Raw genomic sequence first — 21,387 nt, 5'->3', positions numbered from 1 at the left:
CGTGGCCCTGTGGAGGTCACTGAGTTAAGTGCTGCTAATTCCCTGTTTGTTGACCTCAGCGAGGCAGGATTAGGGAAGGCCAGCAGTGCGAGGTGGCCTTGTGCTGCCTGCATGGCATGCCAGGAATGTGGCTGTTGGAGCACTGGTTCTGCTTGGGTCTGAAGGGGCTGCATGGGGCTGCATGGGGCAGGGCTGGCCCTCAGAGCCCACTTCTTTGTGCAGAGCTGGAGGCTGAGGGCTGTCCTGAGGGCTGTCCTGGCCATGAGGCCTGGTTGAGTGGGAGAAGAATGGCTTCCTACCCCCTCACTTCCCCAGCTAATAAACGCCATTTAACTGTTTTCTTATTCTCTGTGATGGCATTTTGGTTTCCTTTAACTGGGTTCAATCACTGTCACACTGAAGGTGTTTGACGTTGAGAATGGTAAATATTTTTGTTCTCCAATAAGCAAACAGCTTTGTTGGCAAAACAACCACTCCTAAATAAAACAAACAAACATCAGCCCTGAGCTGACAGCCCACCCTACAGCCAAACCCCCGGAGCTCCAACTCTGCTGCCCGTGCCCAGCCAAGCTCACAGAAAAAGGCTTCCAGTATGACACCCTCAGGGAGAGCACAGACCTGGGGGCATCTGAAGGCAACCTTGGAGCAAATTACATCTGCTCTCTGAAAGAAGGGGTGGAAAAGGGCACACCCAGGACCAAACTGTGCTCAGCAGCGCGGTGCAGCGCCTACAGGAGCTACCAAACCTGTGCACAACCCAAGGGAACCATCAGTTCCATCAGAACCACGGTTGCTACCTACGTACAGACCAAACTTGCACCTGTTGTCTTGTCTTGCATAATTCTGACCCGTGGGTCCCAGGAGTTTTCTATAAAGTTCCTGTTGCACAGGCACTTCCTAGCTCCTGCACTTACTACCAGAGGAATTGTTCATCTTCTTCCACTTCATTCTGTACCTCCCCATCTCCTCCCACCCATCTGCTAGAGCTCTGCTTCTGGCTCTCTGGTGCATCTTCCTTTCACTACTTCCCCTCGCCTTGTTACAATTAATTCATAACATTTCTTACATTCACATCTATTACCTTTGAAAATGGCAGCCCTTTATTTTTAGCTTCAGACACCTGGGCCCCTCTGTTTTGACAAAGTCAATGTATCTTTCCCTGCCCCCTTCTCAGGAGTGGTCTCCAGAGATGTGATTGTAAAGAAATGGTTTCCATCAAAGCATGCCAGGGCACGTGGACATTGCCCCATAGAGATGTGAGCTTGTCTTCCCTCCTGCAGTGCAAAGTTTGAAAGAGCAAAAGTCAGTGTTCTCCTGCTGCTCATCTGCCTGTACTGCCTGTTATCTGCAGTTCCACTGCTGTCCTGCAGCCCCAACCTGCCTGATTTTCCACTCACTTCTTACCAGCTTTCCAGGGGAGAAAGAGATCTGAGCAGAGCTCCAGCTAATTCTTGAAATGCAAGGAGGGAATTAAGGAAGTAGGAATTCTTCAGAGATCAAGGTTAGAGGGAATTAAGATCAGAAAGAAAAAGCTGAAAGTGCAGCAGGTTTCTCTGCCTGCCAGCAGGACAGAAAAGTTGCCCAAAGCTGTGGTCTGCCCATAAACAGAGAATTCTCCTCTTTCCTCTGAGTTCTATCTGTTCTGGATGAGAGACTTCAGGCTTTTCCAGCTTCACCATACTGCCCACTTTCTGCCTTTCAGAATTTACTTCTAAAATCAGAGAACAATACAGCGTGCTCTGCAAGCACTCATTGGTGGAAACTGGCAGATCTGCTTCGATGCCTGAACAAACATGAATGAAAACCATTGAAAACCAAAGAAAATCTCAACAATGCAATGTGGTATCTGCCATCCCTCTTTCTTCCACTGCCCTGCCCTGGCACATCATAGCCTGGCCTAAAAATACCACCTGCTTGGCTGCCAGAGCACTTAAACCTCTGTGCATGGTCCTTCTGTTCCCTTCAGTCCTCTTTTTTTTCTTTTATCCCCTTTCTTTCTGGACCATCTATTTGTCTTATGTGGATTTTGTATTATTTTAACCAAAGTCAAACATCTCAAAAATCACAGAGCCAGAGATGGTTTTAGCAGCTTGTATTTCTTTTTAACTGACTCTTTTTTCCCCAGATGACAAAGCAGCACAGGCAGCAACGGGCTTCAGGGCTGCCTGCCTGTGCCATGATTCAGCAGTTGTAAAAGGAAGGAATGCCTGCTTTTTTGGGAGAGGGTGGAGGAGAGCAGGAAGGCATGTGTGACTGGCGTGTGTGTGTGCATCGACTTCCCAGAGCTTGTGTGATTGGAGCACAGCGTTCTGCAATCCTGCAAGTTATGCTGGAGGTAATAACCTGTTTCAAAAGAGGGACTTGGAAAGCATTTGGAACAAAGCTGCATTTTGCCCAGAATGGAGATGGAGCGTGCTAAATTAAACATCTTTGTTACCCTTTGGAGTATTTGTTTCTAATTTAAGACACTTGGTATCTCACCTGCTGCCTGTCATTTGAGGCTGTTTCCCTGCCTATCTCTGCATCCTGCATTTGGGCTGGGCACAGCTCAGCTGACAGCGAGGCATAGGAGCCAGCTTGTTGCCTTTGGGGAAAACTGCGACCACTGGATCCCAAACTTCAGCACAAGCAGGGATTTGCTGTTTTATTTCATTTATGCTGAGCCTTATTTCTGAGCGCCCGGCCCTGCCTGCATTGTCCTAACGCAGTGGAATTTTCTCTGTGGGGAGACTTATGCTGCTGACTCACTGCATGGACTCAAAACAGATTTGTTTGCAAAGAAAACCCCTCTGCCCCTGCTGAGGAGCAGCTCTGCTCATCACAGCACCCCGGGCCCCAAGCACTGCTCACGCTCAGGGACCGTTACTTCTGCATCCCCCGCCCTCTTCGACTGGTTTGGCCGTACAGACGCCGAGTCCTTCACCTTTACACGACTACTTTGCTCATTTCAGAAACGTGGCATTGCTTAAAACTCCCAGCATTACGTAAGGCCTTGAAGCCCAGTTCCACCCTCAGCCCCTCGGCGCGCTGCGTTCCCCGTCTTCCCTAAAACCCCAACTCGTGACTAAGAGATACCAGATGCACTTATTTTTTCTTAATAGGCTGAAAACGCTTTCCAACGGGTTAAAGAAACACAAGGGGCAATGAAGGTGAATGTGCTGTTTAATATAACAGCGTCCAGGCCCTTAGCAGGCTTCACCCGAGCCCCCAGCTGAACAAGCAGCTCCCGACGACCCACAGCACGAAGCGAAGCGACCCCCGCCACAGGGCCGGGCCGGGCCGGAGCCCCAGCCGTGCCCCCACCCACGAGAAATCCGCTGCGTCCCCGCCCACGTTTCAACGGCCTCCCCTCAGCCAGCCAATCGCCACGCACTTCCTGCAACCTCACCAACCAATAGAAGCGCTCCACGAAGGGCTGCGCCGTTGGGGCGTGTTTTGAGGCGGGAGAGGCTTCGAGCGGCGGCGACATCAGCCAATCGGAACGCCGTACAGGCAGAGGAGCGAACGGGCGGGAGCGCCGTTTGCCAATGGGAGAACATAAGAGAGGTGGGCCGGGGGGCGGGGCTGGCGCGCAGTAGATAGGCGGGCGGCGGCGGCGGTGGTGCTGGGCGACTGGACACGTGACGGAGGTGAGGGCCGGGGGCGGCGAGCGGGCGGGGGCTGCGGCGCTGCCGGGGTTCGCGGTAAGCGCCCCTTCCCGCCCATACATCGCGCCGGGCGGCGCCGGGCCGTCTGGCTTCGGGGCGGCGCGGGGTTCGGCGGGGCGGGCGGCGGCGCGGCGGCGGCGGGGTGCCGGGCCTCGAGCGCGGGCCCGGCGGGCGGCGGGGCGGTCCTGGAGCCGCCGAGGGAGGGGTGATCGCGGCCGGGGGCTGCGGGGCCGCCCGGCTGCGTTCCGTGAGCCCAGCGGCTTCTGGTAGGTTCTGCGGCCTCGGGGCGGGCGGCGCGGCGAGGCCCGTGCGGGGCCGGGCGGAACCCAGACTGCTGGGGGCGGCGGGACGGGGCGTGGTGTGATGCCGGTGTGACGGGAGGGGAGCCGGTGTGACGGAGCGAGGAGGGTCCGGAACGGGGCAGAGCGGGGCCCGACGGGGGGAATGCGGCCTAGGGGCTCGGAGCCGCTGTGCGGGGATCCCGACGTGCGGGGCCGGGCCGCTTTCAGCACTGGGCGGGGGGCTGTGCGCTCGCAGGGCTGGATCGGGGTCTGAGCAGAGTGCTTTTGAATGGAAAATCGAAGTGAAGCACGCGTAGCCCTGCGTTCCTCTCTGCTCTGCTCTTCACGAGGGAACTTTCACGTGCCGTCTTGCGCTTCAGAACTTTCTAGGCGGTGGAAGGAGAAATGCTGCGGCTGATCTCGTTTGGAAGGGAAGCTGCCATGCGGTGGTGGCTGCAGTTACGGTACAGCTCCGGGCTTCAGCCGTTGTGGTGTTAATTAATTAATGCTGTGCTGTTAATTAACGCTGCGGTGTTTCTGCAGAGCATCATGTAAAACATACCGAGTTTGTTTGGGGTCTGTCAGGTGCCTGAGGTCTGGGCTCCAGGAACGTGATGTTTGTTGAAATTCACTGTTACTTAATGCTTGTCAAGTAAGTAGAAATAACCCACGTGTGTTACAAGGAGATGATAGAGCTGTAGTTGTGTGTGAGATAACAGTGTTAAGAATATGGACTGAATGGAAGTGAAAATATGTTGCTCCAGAAGCACTTCAGGTGCATGAGAGTGGCTGTGAAAACATCCCTGCTGTTGGTGTGATTGCATTATGTGGGTTTATTCAGAATACTTAGCCTTTTTTTTTTTAACTAAACTTGGTATTTGTTTAAGTCTTAATGTTCCCACTTCACTTTATATATATATATATATATATATATATATATATACACACACATACATATATACATATAATGGAGAGAATACTTCTACATACTATTAGACAAGCTGGCTGTAAGGTGCTAACTGCTTCCTAGTGTTGGCTGCCTTCCTTAGGAGAGAAGCCTAATACAGAACAGCACGAAAGCTTGCAGCTTCTGCTAGATTGCCCTTTCATTCGGTGTGTTGGAGCACTTCCTCCTAAGTAAATGAATAAATGCTTTACTGAGAGCACCCTGTAACTTGTACTTAGTCCTTCCTTATATTTCCTTTTCTGGCCTTTCATTTTTCTGCCTCTTGCAATGAACAAAATGGCAGCCTGTTCTTGCTGGAATCAATTCTAAGCAAGGCAAACCTGAATTGATTTCTAGGCATGATGTCAAAGATCTTGAGGCACCTCCAGATCTCTCCCCACCTACCGTAATTTCTCTTGCAGTCCATCTGTTTTATGGCCAGGAAGCCTTGCAGTTCTGCCTTTGTCCTCCAAGGACTTCCAGTTCTGCAGGGATCTCTGTGCTGACAAACAGTACATGGTGTTTTTTCCCTTGCTGTTTCTGCAGTGTTGTACATTATTTTTAGAAACTGGCGTATTTGAAGTGCTTATTAATGGCAAGCTCTGCTGTCACCTTTCACACCTAGTCTCTTGGTTTGTGCTCCTTGCAGCCCAACCAGGGCAGCTTTTTCTGTTGTGTGTAGGGGCTACAGGTCTGGCTAATCTCAGGCCTGAAGTAGCAGTGTATCCTACCCACCCCCCCCTTTTTGAGGGGGAGAAAAAAAAACGAACCAACAAAACCACCCACACACAGAACTCCGGCCTGTTGAAAGCAAGGCAGGGCAGTACTGGAGTCTGTCTGATTGCAGAACTAAGCACTTAAGGGGAGAATAATTTTGTCCGCGTCGTATGAGCTGCTGTATATGTGAACATAACTTTATTATATCCCTCTCAGAGGAGCGGTGAGATACTGGTTGCTGAAATCAGTGTTTGGCAATGAAGTTAGCTGTCTAGCTTTGCTGTGGGGTGTAGATCTCCCAGGTCTGCCTAATAAGAGTCTGTCTGACAGGCGTGGATGCCTGCAGTGTACCTGATATAATGGCATAAAGCTGCTGCTAGCAGCTTGATTTCCTTTATCCTTGGCTACTTGTCCCACTACAGCACCTTCTGCCTTTGTGTACTGGACTGGAGAATTGATGACAGGTTAAAACAGTGTAGCAGAAGGGTTTTTAGCCATCTTAAATGGCCTGCCCTGCTCACCATCAGGCAGCTGCTGTGACACAGCAGAGGAGGCAGGATGTGGAAGGTGAAGGGATCTTGAGATGTCAGGGAGATTCCTCCACTGCTCAGTGGTTTGAACTTTAAGGAACTATTGGTCTGCCTTGTAGAGTAGCCAAGTCTTGCTCAGAAATAATGACAATGTAGTTCGAAAGGAAAGAGGTGGGGGGTGAGGATGGGGCAGATATCTGTCGTACTTTTGATCTCCTGGCAGTTTCGTTTGAATGTATTGACTTGTGACTGTACATCTTTCTTCCATGGCCCTTGTCTTGCATGAGGATGCATTGTGCTTATTTTTGCTGGTGTGCTTCCTACGTAAATGCAGTAGCAAAGTGTGGTACTGAGCACAGGGCTTTGCTAGTAAATCTTGCTTATATAGGATCAAGTCAGTTTCAGCTGTTGATTGAGATGCTCCTGAAATAAAAGCTGATAATGCTCTTCCAGTTAAGTTTCTGAAGGGTAGTTATGGTAACCTGTATGATACAGACACTTCCCTTCAGTGCTTAGCTCTGCAGTACCTTAATTTGAAAGACTTGTTTTATCTGACAGGGCTTTTTTAATAGAAAGAACTTTGTTAAACTATATCTAGCAGCAAGTCACCTGTAGTTATACTTTGTGCAATATGCAGTGTTAAGAACTGGCTCCATGAACCACTCAAATAGATGTGTAACCAAGGAGATGATTAAACTGGTTTTGCAGGCTCTGCTTAAACCGTCAGGGAAGTTACTTTATAAAGAGTACACTCTGGAAGTGTGACAGCAAGGAACTTAGACATCCTCTGCAAGGGTCCTCTCCACCGTGTCCTTCCTGCTGCATGTTGTGGTGAGAACTTTGATGTATTGATCAAGTCTTTGCAGTGTCGTGCCACTAATTAAGGAAATTAGACTTTGTGCCCAATGAAATAGGAAAAAAAAGTCTGTGAAGCTGCATGATTTCCTTAAGGCCTTGGAATCCAAAGGCAGCAATCCTTTGGTCCTGCATTGTAAGAGTGCAGCTGGTGCTGGCTCTTCATGGCCAGTTTGGGTTAGTTTTTACCAGTGTAGCTCTGCAGTGCAGTTCCAGGTGTCTGTTTTCAGTGGTCCCATAAATTCCAGGGGAAAATGTTTCAGCCCTCTGCCAGGAGCTGGTGAGCAGTGCTGGGGTGGCAGCGAGCTTCTGGAGTGGAAGTTGCCTGAGGATGAGTGATGTGATGGCACTGGCAGTTCTAACGCTTTCTGGTTAGTGCCCTGTGATAGCAAATGGCAGATTTTCCCTTCTCTGCGGATTGCCTGCTGATGTCTAGGAGTGTCTGAAGACCTTATTTAAGAAAGAAAGTTCTTATCTCTGACCTGAAATGGTGGTGTACTGAAAATGGCAGTTGCTCTCTGGGTGGGAGACCTGAGCTCACCTGTTACAAAGGGCTTCTGTGTTGTTAAATGCTCGGGGCAGCTGCGTGATCATTGCACCACCGTTGGGAGGTGCTGTATGGTGCAAACTGAAGAACAGAAGTGCAGGGAGAGCATCAGAATTGGAAGCTGGGCTCTTCTGCAGAGGAGGAATTGGATCTTAGTGCAGTTGGTGACTGTGCTTCTGAAGACTGTGTGCCTACACCTGTAGTTGCTGGTGGCTCAAAGCTCTGCTGGAAATTTGTTTTCAGAGTATCTTGTGTGAAAATGACTCCTATTGCCTCCAGTTTAGGAGTAGCCTGATTTACTACAGTATCATCATCTTGGTTGTGTCTCCAAGGATTGTGTGAAGTTGAAACTTTCTTCTGTAGCACTGCCTGTTACAGATGTAGCTTTAAAATATCACAAACGTGTGCTTCACTTTGGGTGTTCTCAGGACATTTCTGTATAGTTTAACGTGTAATGTTGCAGATGTTGCAGGGAAGCCTGACCTGACAAGTGGCAGCACTGGAGGTGCTCCCAGTCTGTGCTGGGTGTGTGAGTGGATCGTGGGCAGAATTTGGGAATGATTTCATACGTAGAAGAGAGCTGTGTAGGATGCCCTTCAGAGGGATATAAGCTTGTGAAAACTGCTTTCCAGTCATTATAAAGAAGCAAAGATAGAAAAGTGAATTAACTAAAACACAGAGATTTTAGCTTTTTTAATTAAAAGAAATAAGCTATGGGAAATTTGAGTAGATTGTACTTGCAGCCTGAAATGAGTTTCCCCAAGTCTCCAACTCAGCAGGATTGGCTAGGAATTGGGAAGCTGTGGGGTGGGTCCCTGTGGTTGCATCAGGAGCACTGATGTGCAGAGCGAAAGAGCTGCTGCCTGTGCTTTGTGGGCCGTTGGTGGACCTGACTGGTTCTACCTGACTGCTGTGATAGAATTTCTGGAGCAACCTTGCATGCAGTGTCAGGCTGTGTGGCCTTGTCAGTTAGCCAAGCAAGAAGCACTTTTACCAAAGTCCACTGACCACAGACAAGTATTTCTCAAGGGCTCTAGTTGGGGTGGGATGATAATATAGGTAATAACTCCACAAGGAGTCTGTACTGCTGTGAACGTTTGGGGGCTGATCTGTATCTTTAACCCAAACTTCCACTGCTGGTGGTGAGGTCAGCAAGGGGATTGCTTATGTGCTGAGATGCTGACATCCTCTGCACGGGCCTGGGAGGAGAGGAGGCATGCAGAATAGGAGAGCACTGTCTTTTAACCTTGTTGTATTTTTAAGAAGCACTTTCCTGTCACTCTCCTGAAACAGTGCAGTGGTGGTTCCATCTGCGTGATAGAACTTGAAAGCAGTTACAAAACTTGGAGTAAAATTCTACTAAATCTAGCCCTGCTAGGAACGTGTTTGGTAAGGCAAGACAAAACTCAGCCTTACCTTGGAAGGGCATCCCTGTGCCACCTCACCCGGAGTCCCTTCAGTCACACAGGGCACATCCAGAGCTTTAACAGTTGCTTCTTCACAGATGTTTCAGGCTCTTGTTTTTTCTTCTCTTCTGGCCCTGCTCAGAGCACACTGTCTATGCAAGAGGATTTCAGCCTCTGTTGATTCTGATGTTTACTTGACAACTTTTGTTCTTTGGCTTTGTATTGTGGTGCCCAATTTGCAGTAAGATCCGTGTGCCTCTGTGTGGTCTGTAACTTCTCCGTTCTGACTGTACCACGTGCATGAAAAAAAACACCAAACACAACAGGCTTTGCTTATATGTAGGAACACTAAAAGTTTGTGTCAGCTGTTCATGCTGTGAGCCGATTCCTTTTGGCTTCGAGCTGTTTTGGTGCAGTTGCCTGAGCTGTGGGGGAGGGCTGTGGGCATGGATCGAGAGCATAATCCTCGAGGCCATCACTATTGTTAGGGAACAGGCTGTGACTGCACGTTGCTGTAGTGACAAACTGGACGTGACCTCAACATGAGTCTCTAAACTGCAGTTGGAGAAATAAAACATCCCCTCTGTCATTAGAAGCAAGTTAAAGAATAAAAGAATGGTACATCTAGCATGCAGTGGAGTTGTGGTATACTGGATAGTGCTGATAAGCTGCTGAGACTGTAAATGCTTTTAGCTGCCTGAACATGCTTTGGAAAGTAGGAAATTTGTTTTCTAGCTCAAACTTGGGCCCCTACAGGCCTTAGTAACTCCTCTTGAGTTATGTTTGTAAGTTTGTGGGACTGCAGCCTGAGGCAGGAATGTATGGGAAGGAGGGAATGTTTAGCTTTATTATCTCGTTCTAGAAGAAATTAGTACAGTATCCAGCTACAACTCTGTGGAAAAAAATATTTGGAATGTAATTGAAAGGAGCAGATCTTCTGCTTGCTGTAAGCATTGCCCATCTGTCTTTGGTGCAGATAAAATGGTGAGCAGCGTGGTAGGAGTCTTGCTTTCTCCATCCACCTAAAGGTGCAGTGGTTGAGTTGTTCTTTTTATCTATCATTTTACTTGCAGAGATCTTTTGAGGTTGAGTTTGTCAAGGTCTGCTATGTTTTAGTTAGGATGATATGCTGGGCATCCCATGAATTAATTGGTGTGATGTTTTATTTCTATAAGATTTCTGTATTAGATTTTTCTGCTTTGACCATCCTGTTAAATTAGAGATAAAACTAACTGCTGAACAGTGGGAATTCCGGGCCTGCTTCAATATCCAGCTGCTCACAGACATCTGCAGAGTAGTATCAGTGACTGTTGGCAGTCTGTCTAGAAGGAAGCATGGGGAAGGGGACTGATGGATGGAGGTACTGGTGTCCTGAGTATGAAATCAAGAAAACTACTGGACCGAGGTAGAAGATGGGTTGCTTTGTAGGTGCATGAAAGAGGTAGCTAATATTTAGGAACTGAATAGAAATACCAGTGTGAACCTGTTGCCTTTAGAGTTCCTCACAAACAACAAGTAGATTTTCCTGTTCAGATTGCTTAGATGTGTAAGTTGTGTTGCAGACTTGTGTCGGTTCTTTGTGTGGGCTGTGGCAGTGGAAGGACAATACTGACACTTCTGCAGCACGATCTGCAGAGCTTGTCCGTGTGCTCCTCCAGTGCACTAGCATCTGCTTTGTATTAAAAATACCTTTAAGTTGTATGTCTTTCCCACTTTCTGAGCTGTCTTAACCAGCCAGAAGCAATAAATAGTAGAGCTGAGAAGGTAAGTTTGTACCTCTTTCAGTGGTGTGACTTGGTGCCTCACCTGTTGCCAGAAAAGCTTGTTCTCTCAACTGAGAAGCTGCGTGTTGCTCGTGTGTGTGCTGGCTTAACCTCTTTCCATTTCTTATTTATTCAGATAATGGAGATGAAATGGCTGCTGTATGTAACACTGCTAGCTCTTGGGACTCTTGCTGCCCAGGAGCATGATGTGGGTGATGATGATGGTGATGATGTCATTGATATTGAGGATGACTTGGATGATGGCGTTGAGGATGTAGAAGATTCAAATCCTGAAAGCAGCACTCCTCCTCCAGCTCCAAAGGTTTGGCATAAGTGTTCTTGAAAATGCAATTACTGCTTGTGTTTTGACTGCTGTCAGCCTGATCAGAGTTACCTTTACTTTGCTGAAACTTAATGTATAGTGATGCTGTTAAAGATCACTAGCACGGAGTAGGGTTTGGGATTAAGCTTAGTTGCTTCCTTGCTATTCTTGTTTGACCTGCATCTTCTTCCTCAAAAACTTTAGTGAGTATTTGAAAACTGGTGTAATTACCAGGAATTAATGCTGAAGCTTCCAGCTAGATAAAATCTTCAGTTTTTGTTGCAGAGGAGAGCACAGTGGCTCAGTGTAAGCAGCAGTGTTTACATCATTTCTGTATTTATGCTGCCAGAATGTTCTAGGTACTGTGTAGATGACACTGTAGATGTAGGATCTGAGCTGTATATGCTTGTACTACTTTAGAGAATGTGCCTTGAAGGGTATATAAGTGCCTCTCTGTTTCCCTAGGTTACTTACAGAGCACCAGTCCCAACTGGCGAGGTGTATTTTGTAGAATCCTTTGATAAAGGAACTCTGGATGGGTGAGTATAATGTGAGGGGTGACTGAACAGACAAAATCCAAGTATTATGGGGAAGGGAGTTCCTAGTGCCTGTTATTGAAAATAAACAGGCAACACATGGGGAGGATTACAGCAGTGACTGTGGTCCTGGCTGTTGAAGTGATGAGATAAACTAGTTTTTGCTTGGGTACTAGTAATAACAGGAAGAGAAGTCGTATTTTATGTATGCTTTAACCTTTATCACCTGACTTTGTGTACTTGCTTCAGGTAATGTAAGCATAATGAGGTATTAGAAACTTGAATATTGGAATTTTTACAGAAGTGAGACTGAGGCAGTGAGTGATAAAGATGAGAACTTCACAGGCTTGCGATAGAGCTCAGGGGATTGAGACACTGGGGTGTAGTCATAGGACAGCAAAGGCTATTTTAAGAACAGGTTTTTTTGTGTGCATGGTGAAAAAGTGTAAGTTTCTTACTGTTGGATTCTTGTCTTCTAGATGGATCCTTTCCAAAGCCAAAAAAGATGATACAGATGATGAAATTGCTAAATATGATGGTAAGTCCTACCCGTATTTTGACTGATGGATGCTCATGATGTCAGTTTGCCTTATACAAAGAAGAGCTATAAGTCTGTTGTGCTTGCTCCTTGAAATTACGTTCATTTAAAAAAATGGGAGAATGTGTATATGGTTAACAATACCAAGCACGATCCTGATTCAGGTAGGATTCAGATAAAATTTCCACTTTGAGGTTTTAAAATAATTTTTAGTGAAGACGTTCAGCCCATTAACTTGAAGGCACCCTGTACAAAGTCAGTGATGACTTTCTTGCTTAGGATTGGGCTGAGGCGAGATTGTATCAAATGGATTTTGATAATATTTGGTTAATTTTCCTCCAGGTAAATGGGAAGTCCAAGACATGAAGGACACTAAGCTTCCAGGAGACAAAGGGCTTGTATTGGTAACACGAGCCAAACATCATGCAATTTCATCCAAGCTTTCAAAGCCTTTTGTATTTGATACCAAGCCCCTTATTATACAGTAAGTAGAAGATAACTTAGTGTTCTATCAAGGGTGACATGATAGCAGGCTGGGGTTCATTTTGTAACTGAGCTTTTGTTGGCTGTGGGGGGTCTAGATGACACAAGATAGACTGTAACGTGTCATTATACAATTTGAGTAGGAGCAAAATAGCAATCTGGATTCCTCAAGTGGGAAGTTAGGAACAGAGTGGCCCCCTCTGAAGCCTGAGAAAAAAAGTAGTCTCTGAAAAATAGAGTTGGTAATTAGTCTCTGGACTTGTATTTCTTGTACTCAGCAGAACAGGCAACTGATTTCTGTACTGTTGATTATAGATGTCCATGTCCACTTGGACAAGAGCTTGTCTGTACGTTTGTCACTGTGTTTATTCAGTGAAGTGCCCCCTGTTTTGAAGGGAGAGTGGGCAGAGGGTTAAGGGTGCGCTTGTTTCCACCTTCCTTTGTTCTCGTGCATCTGCTGAGGAAGATGAGCAGCAACTTGTCTCGCTCTACTGGGCCATGAGTGATGTGGAGGAATCTGCTTGCAAGCATGTTAGACTAGTAAGCAGGAAAAGAATCTTTCAATGACAACAGTTGAATTGTGGGATATTACCTGCGTTATCAGTTTTAAACAGCCAGTGAGCTAGTTCATATTTGTACAAGATAATGATTTGGTCACTTTACTTTGCATTACTGTTTAGTTTTGGCTCACAATGCATGGCTAAAAATAAGTTGAAGTGGTCATTCACTTCAGCTGCTGGCATTGAGAGAGGTTTGAGCATGCTTAGCCTATTCCTGACAGACATGCTTTGCCTTTTTCAGACTCCTTGGCATCTCTAAATATACTATTGTATGCTTACAGCCCTAAAGGGAGTTCTGCTAGGATCCAACTGCTCACTTCAGTCAGCTTGCAAATTGAGTTGTCTGTCTGCCATAGTGGTTGTGTGGAAAATAATTGGTTCCTCTTAATCTCTGTTGCAGTCTCTTACATACTTGAAAAACCTCTTCTTCCCTCTACTTCTGGATCATAATCTTCTAGATTAGTGCTCAGTTCTTTTCATCTTTTCTGTCAGGTTAAGTCTTTAAAATCTTCAATTCTCCTCTTTTCTCAGGCCCTCTTGAACATCTGCTTAGTCTCTAGAGTGCAGCATGTGTTTTTAATATTCACTCTTAATTTGAAACAAACAAAACCAATATCGTCTTACTCTGCAATTTTCAAGTATAAAATCAGTCATGCATTATGAAGGTAAATGTTGCTTGTGTATAACATGTTCTTCACTTCTCTGTCCAAATAAGGTATGAAGTAAATTTCCAAAATGGAATAGAGTGTGGCGGGGCCTATGTGAAATTGCTTTCAAAAACACCTGAATTGAACCTGGTGAGTGCTGCTAATGCTGTCATCCATGGAACAAGGCAACAAAGCTTTTTTTTTTTTTTTTATTTTCTAGAGAAACCACTTTGGTAAAGGCAGTGGGGCACATTTAGGGCCTGATCTTCAAAGTACTTTGTGCTCATTGATTTCCCAGTGTTTTCAGCTGGAGATGAGAAATACTGAAGTTTTCCGGCCTCTTGACTACATGTAATACCCAGAACTTGGGTACAAGTAGAACTTCACTACGTGCCCGGAAGACTACTTGGCTATCTGGCCAGTTTCATGTATGCATAGAATCTCAAGATACCATTAAGCAGAACAGATAGACTTGCAGTTATTATATTTAGTTGAGTCTGAAATTGAAACAGTATATAGCAGCTTGTGTATAAATGAAATACATCTCAGCTCCACTTTTAATGCTGCTTATTCTTTATGTGAAAGAAATTCACTGGACTGGCTAATAGTATCTGATATTTCTGTTAGTGGCTTTTTAGTCATTTTTGTAGTGTAGGGATTTGCTTAAAACATACATAGTTGTCACTGTGTAATGATTTACTTACCTTGTTAATAACACTTGTACAGCAATTGTTTTCTATCTGGAAAGTAGAGATGAAAGATGCAAAATAACGATGGTAGGCTAATTCTGGTCTTCTCTCTGGAAGCTTGTAATGGTGATGTAAGTTTTAGTCTGGGAACCTCACTGCCTTTGATACTGAGTCGCAGAACAGTTTCTAATGCACTGAGGGTTTTCAGGGTAGGCATTAGCTGAAGTTGTATTTCAAATTAATAGCATTAAGTTTTGCATTGTTTTTAAAGGATCAGTTCCATGACAAAACTCCATACACGATCATGTTTGGCCCTGACAAATGTGGAGAGGACTATAAACTGCACTTCATCTTCCGGCACAAAAACCCAAAGACTGGCAAATACGAGGAGAAGCATGCGAAGCGTCCAGATGCAGACTTGAAGACCTACTTCACTGATAAGAAGACACACCTTTACACACTGGGTATGTTGACTGCTAGCTGCTGTTCACGTTAACAACTACTTCTGTTTTCTGAGTCAAAAACTCAGTGAACAGATGAACAAACAGATCTTTGTATGAATATACCATGCAGCTAAAGGCCACTTCATGAAAGTTATGAATGCAAAAGCTAGTCTTAGTACATAAAGGATTGCTGCTTCCTTGCGAGAAGTTTTGATTCGCTTAAAAAGTCATGAGATCTTGAACTAAACAGATGAAGGAGAACTGTATTTCAGAGTAGCTGTTAGTAACTTGGTATGATAAGTATTCCTGTCACTGGTTATAGTTAGACATCACGGGAAAGGTTCTTAATTCTTAAAAGTAGTTGCTAGGTAGATGGTAGCTGGGATTAATGAAGTTTGAATTGTACAGCAGGAATGAGTGATACTTCAAAGCACACCTTCTAACTTCTGTGCAATGGCTGTACTTATTTTTCTTTCCAGTTTTGAATCCTGATAATAGTTTTGAAATTCTGGTTGATCAAATGGTTGTCAACAGTGGGAATTTGCTAAATGATATGTCTCCTCCTGTGAATCCACCCCGAGAGATTGAGGACCCAAATGATCAGAAGCCTGAGGACTGGGATGAGAGACCCAAAATCCCGGATCCAGATGCTGTTAAACCAGATGACTGGTAAGGTGTTGGAAGAGTGGAAGAGAGGGAGGTCTTGGCGTGGTAACTTCAGCTTATCAAAGTCCTCTAATGACATACAGAATTCTGAGTCTCACACTTGTGTAAACCTTTAGTTACAAGTTGGTTTAGTAGCAGTGCAGTAAATAAAGGTAGAAAGGATTGATGTCCTATAGGAATAACTGTTCTTGTGCTGCCTGCAGATAAAGACTACTGAAAACATCTATGTTAGCCAATGTGCTCATCTCTGATTTGCTTAAAAGACAGGATGAAGGTATAAGTTGTTTGTGTAATGCATAGTTAAGTGACTGAAATACCTGACAGCCTAGGGCAGAAGCTGGTACTGATTTTTTGTTCTCGAGCCTGTGCTCCATGAATCATAGACTTGACTGCAAGCTCAAATACATGTTTCCAGTGACCAGTGGGGATATGGGATTTGCTGTAATGTGCCCTTTCTAGATTAGCATTAAAAAGTACTCTGTATTGGCTGGAGCTCTTGACTGTGCTTTGAGGTATCTGCTAGGTAACAGACTGCAAGTTAAAAACTGGTGTTGTGTGTCAGAAGTGAAGCTGGCTGATAAATCAGTGGGCTTGCTGAAAGTCTCAGAATCTTGCTTTAGGGTTGGGAATTTTTTTTTTCTTTGCATATCGTGTTAATATATTAAATGCCATCTTCAAGGGATGAGGATGCTCCTGCAAAGATAGCAGATGAAAATGCTGTGAAACCAGAGGGCTGGCTGGATGATGAGCCAGAATACGTAGCAGACCCTGATGCTGAGAAGCCCGAAGATTGGTACGTTTACTGTGTGTTATGAATGTAACAGGTGTTTGGGTTCTGGTTTTGACAAATACAAGAATAACTGGTTTATTGTTGTTTGCTAAGAAAGTTGTCAATTTAGGCATCTTCCTTCAAAAGTGGAAGATGGAGTTAGTCTAAGGAATTTTGCGTTCTCTCATTTGTCTGTGTACTGGTGTTTTGTTCAGATTGCAAGCTGAACAGGTCAGGGATGTTCATCTTCCAGTTTTACCATTCTGGGGACTAGCTTTCACTGAGCTTCCGTGCTTTCAAGCTACTTCTTGAGATACTTACTCTTTCTGCAGGGTCATTATCTGTGGAATTGTTACATTTAGTTTCAATATCTCCGTTTTAAAGTAGGAATTTTAATTTTCCCAAAATTGCATATGCTCCAAGTTTTAACCTGTTTAAGGGGACGAACCTGAAGGCTGGGTTTCTCTTTCAGGGATGAGGATATGGATGGTGAATGGGAGGCACCTCAGATTGCAAATCCGAAATGTGAATCAGCTCCTGGCTGTGGAACCTGGCAGCGACCAATGATTGACAATCCAAACTACAAGGGCAAATGGAAACCTCCTATGATTGATAATGTGAACTATCAGGTTGGTTTTATCATTGTGTAAACTTCTGGCCAGCGCAGTGCTTCTTTTCCAAAAGTCAGAATAATTATAAGTTCAGCAGATGTCATTAGTATTAAAAAATATTGTTATCCTTCTATGTTTTCAAGTGAACTGTTTCAAAGTGCTTGCTTTCTTGGCTTCACTTTTTTATAACACTTTCTTGTAACTTGATTTCCCAAACCTGTAGAGTCACACCTATAAACATTATAATTTGGTATAATGAATTGTTCTTCCTAGCTGAAATGGACTGAAAACTAAAAATGCAAACTGTATACCTGTAGGTAAGGCTTGAATATCTTTTGTCTTTCGTAGGGGATATGGAAACCCAGGAAAATCCCAAACCCAGATTTCTTTGAAGACTTGGAGCCTTTCAGGATGACTCCCTTCAGTGCTGTGGGACTTGAGCTATGGTCAATGACATCTGATATCTTTTTTGACAACTTTATCATCTGTACTGAAAGAGCTGTGGCTGATGATTGGGCCAATGATGGATGGGGACTGAAAAAGGCAGCTGATGGTGCTGCAGAGGTGAGAAACGAAGGCTTAATTGTGTGCTTCTGACTGAAACAGCACTGCTGATATTTTGGTCCAGACTTTATCAGTGTTGATCAATATGTATCTTTAGGTACCAAGGCTGGGGATTCATAAAGCTAATTAGAACCTTTAATTTGTAATTATAATATGGTAATTTAGTATTAATGGCAGTGAGTGTTCACTATTCTTGAACGTTTTTGCTTTGACAGTTCTGCTAACTGTATGCTAATTCTTAACTTATAAACGATGGAAAATACTTGGGTTAGCTTTAACTTTTTGAAGTATTAAATGCCATGTTTGGGGATGCAGGAAGCCTATTTGAAAAAATTTGTTTCAGACTTAACTGCTGTGACTTGCTGGTTTTAATGGTTCATTGTATCTTACAGCCTGGTGTTGTGGGCCAGATGATGGCAGCTGCTGAAGAGCGTCCTTGGCTTTGGGTAGTGTACATCCTCATTGTGGCTTTCCCAGTGTTCCTTGTTGTCCTTTTCTGCTGCTCTGGGAAGGTATGCATTTCTTTTGATAATAAGTATAGTATTTAAGAAGTGATTCAGTGTAATGTGCCTTAACTTTACAACTAACATATTTTATTTTTTTTTTTTAGAAGCAGCCAAGTGCTGCGGAGTACAAAAAGACTGATGCTCCTCAGCCTGATGTGATGAGTGATGAGAGAGAGGAAGAAAAAGACAAAGGAGACAAGGAGGAGGAGGAGATGCCAAGTGAGGAGAAGCTAGGTAGGCAAAATAGTGAATTGTGAGATAAATGGAGTTCTCAATCTGAAAGAACAAAAGAGCAAGATGGGCAGACATAAGATCAAGCCAAAGGTGAACTGAAGGTGCAAATCCTAATGACAAGAAAATGAATGAGATTTCTTTCCCCTCTTCTTTAGAGGAGAAGCAGAAAAATGATGCTGACATAGGAAGTGCTAGTCAAGAGGAAGAGGAGGAAGAAGAGGAAGGGGAGGACAGGAAACGTGCATCAGAGGTAAGAGAACACTTGATTTTTTTGAGGAAAGCCTTTTTCTATACCAAGAAAAAATCCACAAGCTTAGCTAACCTGGTTCATGTGGTGCTCCTTTCCAGTGTCAGAACTCCAGAGAATTTAATCCCTCGCAAAACAGGAATTGCTGTGGCCAACCTCAGCAAAGCAGGGAACGTTGTGAAAGGAAGGCACTTGCCATAGACCCTGCATTGTGGGAAGACTAGGATTGTGTGGAATGCATCATCTTGAGGCAAAAGGCTCATTCAGCTTTGTGTGTAGTCAGGATGTGACCTTTTAAGTGCTCCACACTGACATAATGGCTGACTTAAAAATGGGTGGAGTGTTCCTTGAACTTAAAGGGATTTGTGCAGCTGCAGCAGTACTTTGAGCAAATAACATAAATTCACTATGAAAATAAGGATTTGTCTACCCTGCATGGAAAGGAAGGAGTAATAAGAGCAAGAGATCCTTTTAAAATCAAATTGTAATGTAGAGTTGCAGAAATAAGTTGTTTGTAGGTTTGTTTTAAGTGGCTTTTAGGAATAAAGTTAGATTGCCTTAATGTTTTCACACCTCAATTTCTTGCAGGAGGAGGAAACTGTGAATAGATCACCCAGAAACAGAAAGCCAAGGAAAGATTGAAAAAAAAATAATCATAAGAACTTAATCTGTGTGAATTTTTTTCCAAAACATGGTTCTGGGAGAGGACCTTGGACACCTTACATTGAAACTTGGACAAACCTCAAGATTTCACCATCCACAGGTTCCAGTCACACTATCCAATGTAATGGAGTGTCTAGCAGTAAAATACTTGCAATCCATCTGTTATAAAGAACATCATTCCTGTAGAAAGAATGCATTTAATATAATGGGCTGTGGATTTTGGAATGTAACATGACTAACCTTTTCACTTTTGGTTTTAAATATTTTTTTTCTGTTTTTATGTAGATTGGTAGAATTTACCAGTCTCGTATCTTTGCTTAATTTAATATGTTAATTAGTGAAGAATAACAATGAATCTTTAAATACTAGATGATAAAACAAAAATGCAGTTTCATAACTAGTTTTTTTTTTTTTTTTTTTACAAATGTGCAAACTCCTTTGTCATGTCTTTCTATCCCAAAAAATTTGGTAATTATTTGAAGAAAAGTTTTCAGTATATTTGAAAATGCCTCTTCCCTCAAAGGGGGGAAAAAAACAAGGGGAGGGAGAGGAGATCATGTGTGGGGGAAACCAGTAGTTAAACTTTGTTCCTGGTGGGAGCTGGGAGGGAAGAGGAAGGGGTCAGTTGGTCAGTCTATGGAACATGCCCTCTGTGCATGGCTAAAGCCCAATTAAGTGTTGACAAATGATGTAGGATTTGGAGTGGGTTGTCTTAATGTGGCATTTAATCCTGCAGACCTTACAGTTAATGGATTTTGTTAGTTCTTCAACTCTTTGTAAAATTAACAGGTTGTTGGGGGGCACAGGGGTAGTGCTAGACTGCTCTCCCTTTTCCCCTCTCTTCAGCCACTGATACTTTCCTTTCTCTGTGACTACACAGCTTTTTCTGAGTGCAGCTTTGCCTCAATTGCTGGAAGTGCTTCATGTTCAGCTCATTGTCAAACTTTTATTTTTATGGCTAGGCCTACTCCAGGGTCCAAGCACTGGATAGGACAGTGTCTCATATCCTCACTGTTATCACTGTATGTATTCCTATAGGAATGGGAGAAATGATTGATAGAGAAGTTGAACTGAGTATTTAATAAGGAAAAAATCCCAAGATGTCAGTATTTGTAGGTGGGGAAAGAAGCATGTGGAATATCTTAAGTGGTATGTGAAACTGTTAAGTCTTTCATCTGCTTTTCATGTAACAAATGCATCCTAAATTATATTGTGAATGTTAGGGAGTTTCAATTCCAGCTGAATAAATTTTTTTTAAAGCGTCGTGTCTACATATTATACTGTTTCAAACACTTGTGGAATGCTGGTGGTCACTACAAGAGCATACCTCTGAGGGTGAAACTAACTTCATCACACTGTACCAAATATGTTGGGGTTCAGATGTCTATACAGATAAGCTTGTGTTTGTTTAGAGTGAAATTAAATGTCCTGAAATTACTTCTCTTGCACTGAATTTAAACACTCCAGTGTTTGGTCATAGCTGTAGTATGGGGAATAATTCCCAGGGGCTGTGGGGTTGGGTGCTCCAAACCTTGCAAACAGTCTAATTACTAAAGGCTTGGGTTTTTTGTTTGTTGGTTTTCTTTTCTTTTGTACAAATACCTTTTGCTGCCTGTCCTTACGTTGTACCCCTCGTTTGTTGTGTTTGAAATATTAGTGACCACAAATGCATAGCAGGATTTCTCGATAATTTTTTTCAGCAGTGTGCAAATAAACTATTGTAAGCAAGATACTGGAAGTAATTTCAGACTTCTGTTGGGAGCTATTGCATGTTTAGAATGCCTTTGCCTGTTGAACACCGGGTAAATACTGCTCCTGACTGCCAAAATAGCTTATACTCTGACATGGGAGATGTCATAGCTTAAGCATTGCTATTAGCTTGTTCTCAGGACTGTACTTCTATCAAGGAGCAGCTGCTATTTATGACTCAGTCCGTTGAGATGACATGTATGTAAACGGTTTCGATTCAGCTAACATTTTGAGCACAACATAATTCTACTAATCCAATGGTTTTTATCTTAATATGCAAATTGCCTTAAACTCCCAAACAATTCATGTGCATACGTGTTCTTTCCTAGCATCACAATGGGACTTGAGATCTGCTGTCAGCTTCTAAAATAATACTAAGGCGAAATGTAAGTCTACATTTGCTTTGCTGAATCTCTGAAGAGGTCTGTCTGCATGCTATGGCTTTTTTTTTTTTTATACCATAGTGTA

At 44.0% G+C, this 21,387-nt stretch overlaps 1 protein-coding gene across 2 annotated transcripts; it reads left to right on the top strand.

Moving 5' to 3' along the window:
• Positions 1–10,831: 10,831 nt before the first annotated feature.
• On the top strand, positions 10,832–19,149 carry CANX (calnexin; the record flags this gene model as incomplete). Of its 2 annotated transcripts, none has more annotated exons than XM_079542439.1 (14): positions 10,832–11,014; positions 11,480–11,553; positions 12,030–12,088; positions 12,431–12,572; positions 13,847–13,928; positions 14,739–14,931; positions 15,390–15,579; positions 16,256–16,369; positions 16,818–16,974; positions 17,305–17,520; positions 17,913–18,032; positions 18,131–18,260; positions 18,416–18,510; positions 19,096–19,149. In XM_079542439.1, the coding sequence occupies 14 exons, from the start codon at positions 10,832–10,834 to the stop codon at positions 19,147–19,149; spliced, it is 1,809 nt and encodes a 602-aa protein (XP_079398565.1). The 2 variants fall into 2 exon arrangements, with proteins under 2 accessions (XP_079398565.1, XP_079398564.1); XM_079542438.1 differs by having other exon boundaries at positions 18,131–18,272.
• Between the last annotated feature and the right edge of the window lie 2,238 nt (positions 19,150–21,387).

Source organism: Tetrao urogallus (genome assembly GCF_951394365.1).
Source record: "Tetrao urogallus genome assembly, chromosome: 14".
Taxonomy (NCBI): Eukaryota; Metazoa; Chordata; class Aves; order Galliformes; family Phasianidae; genus Tetrao; species Tetrao urogallus.
Note: the sequence above shows the minus strand (reverse complement) of the source record. Positions and strands in the feature narration are given on the sequence as shown.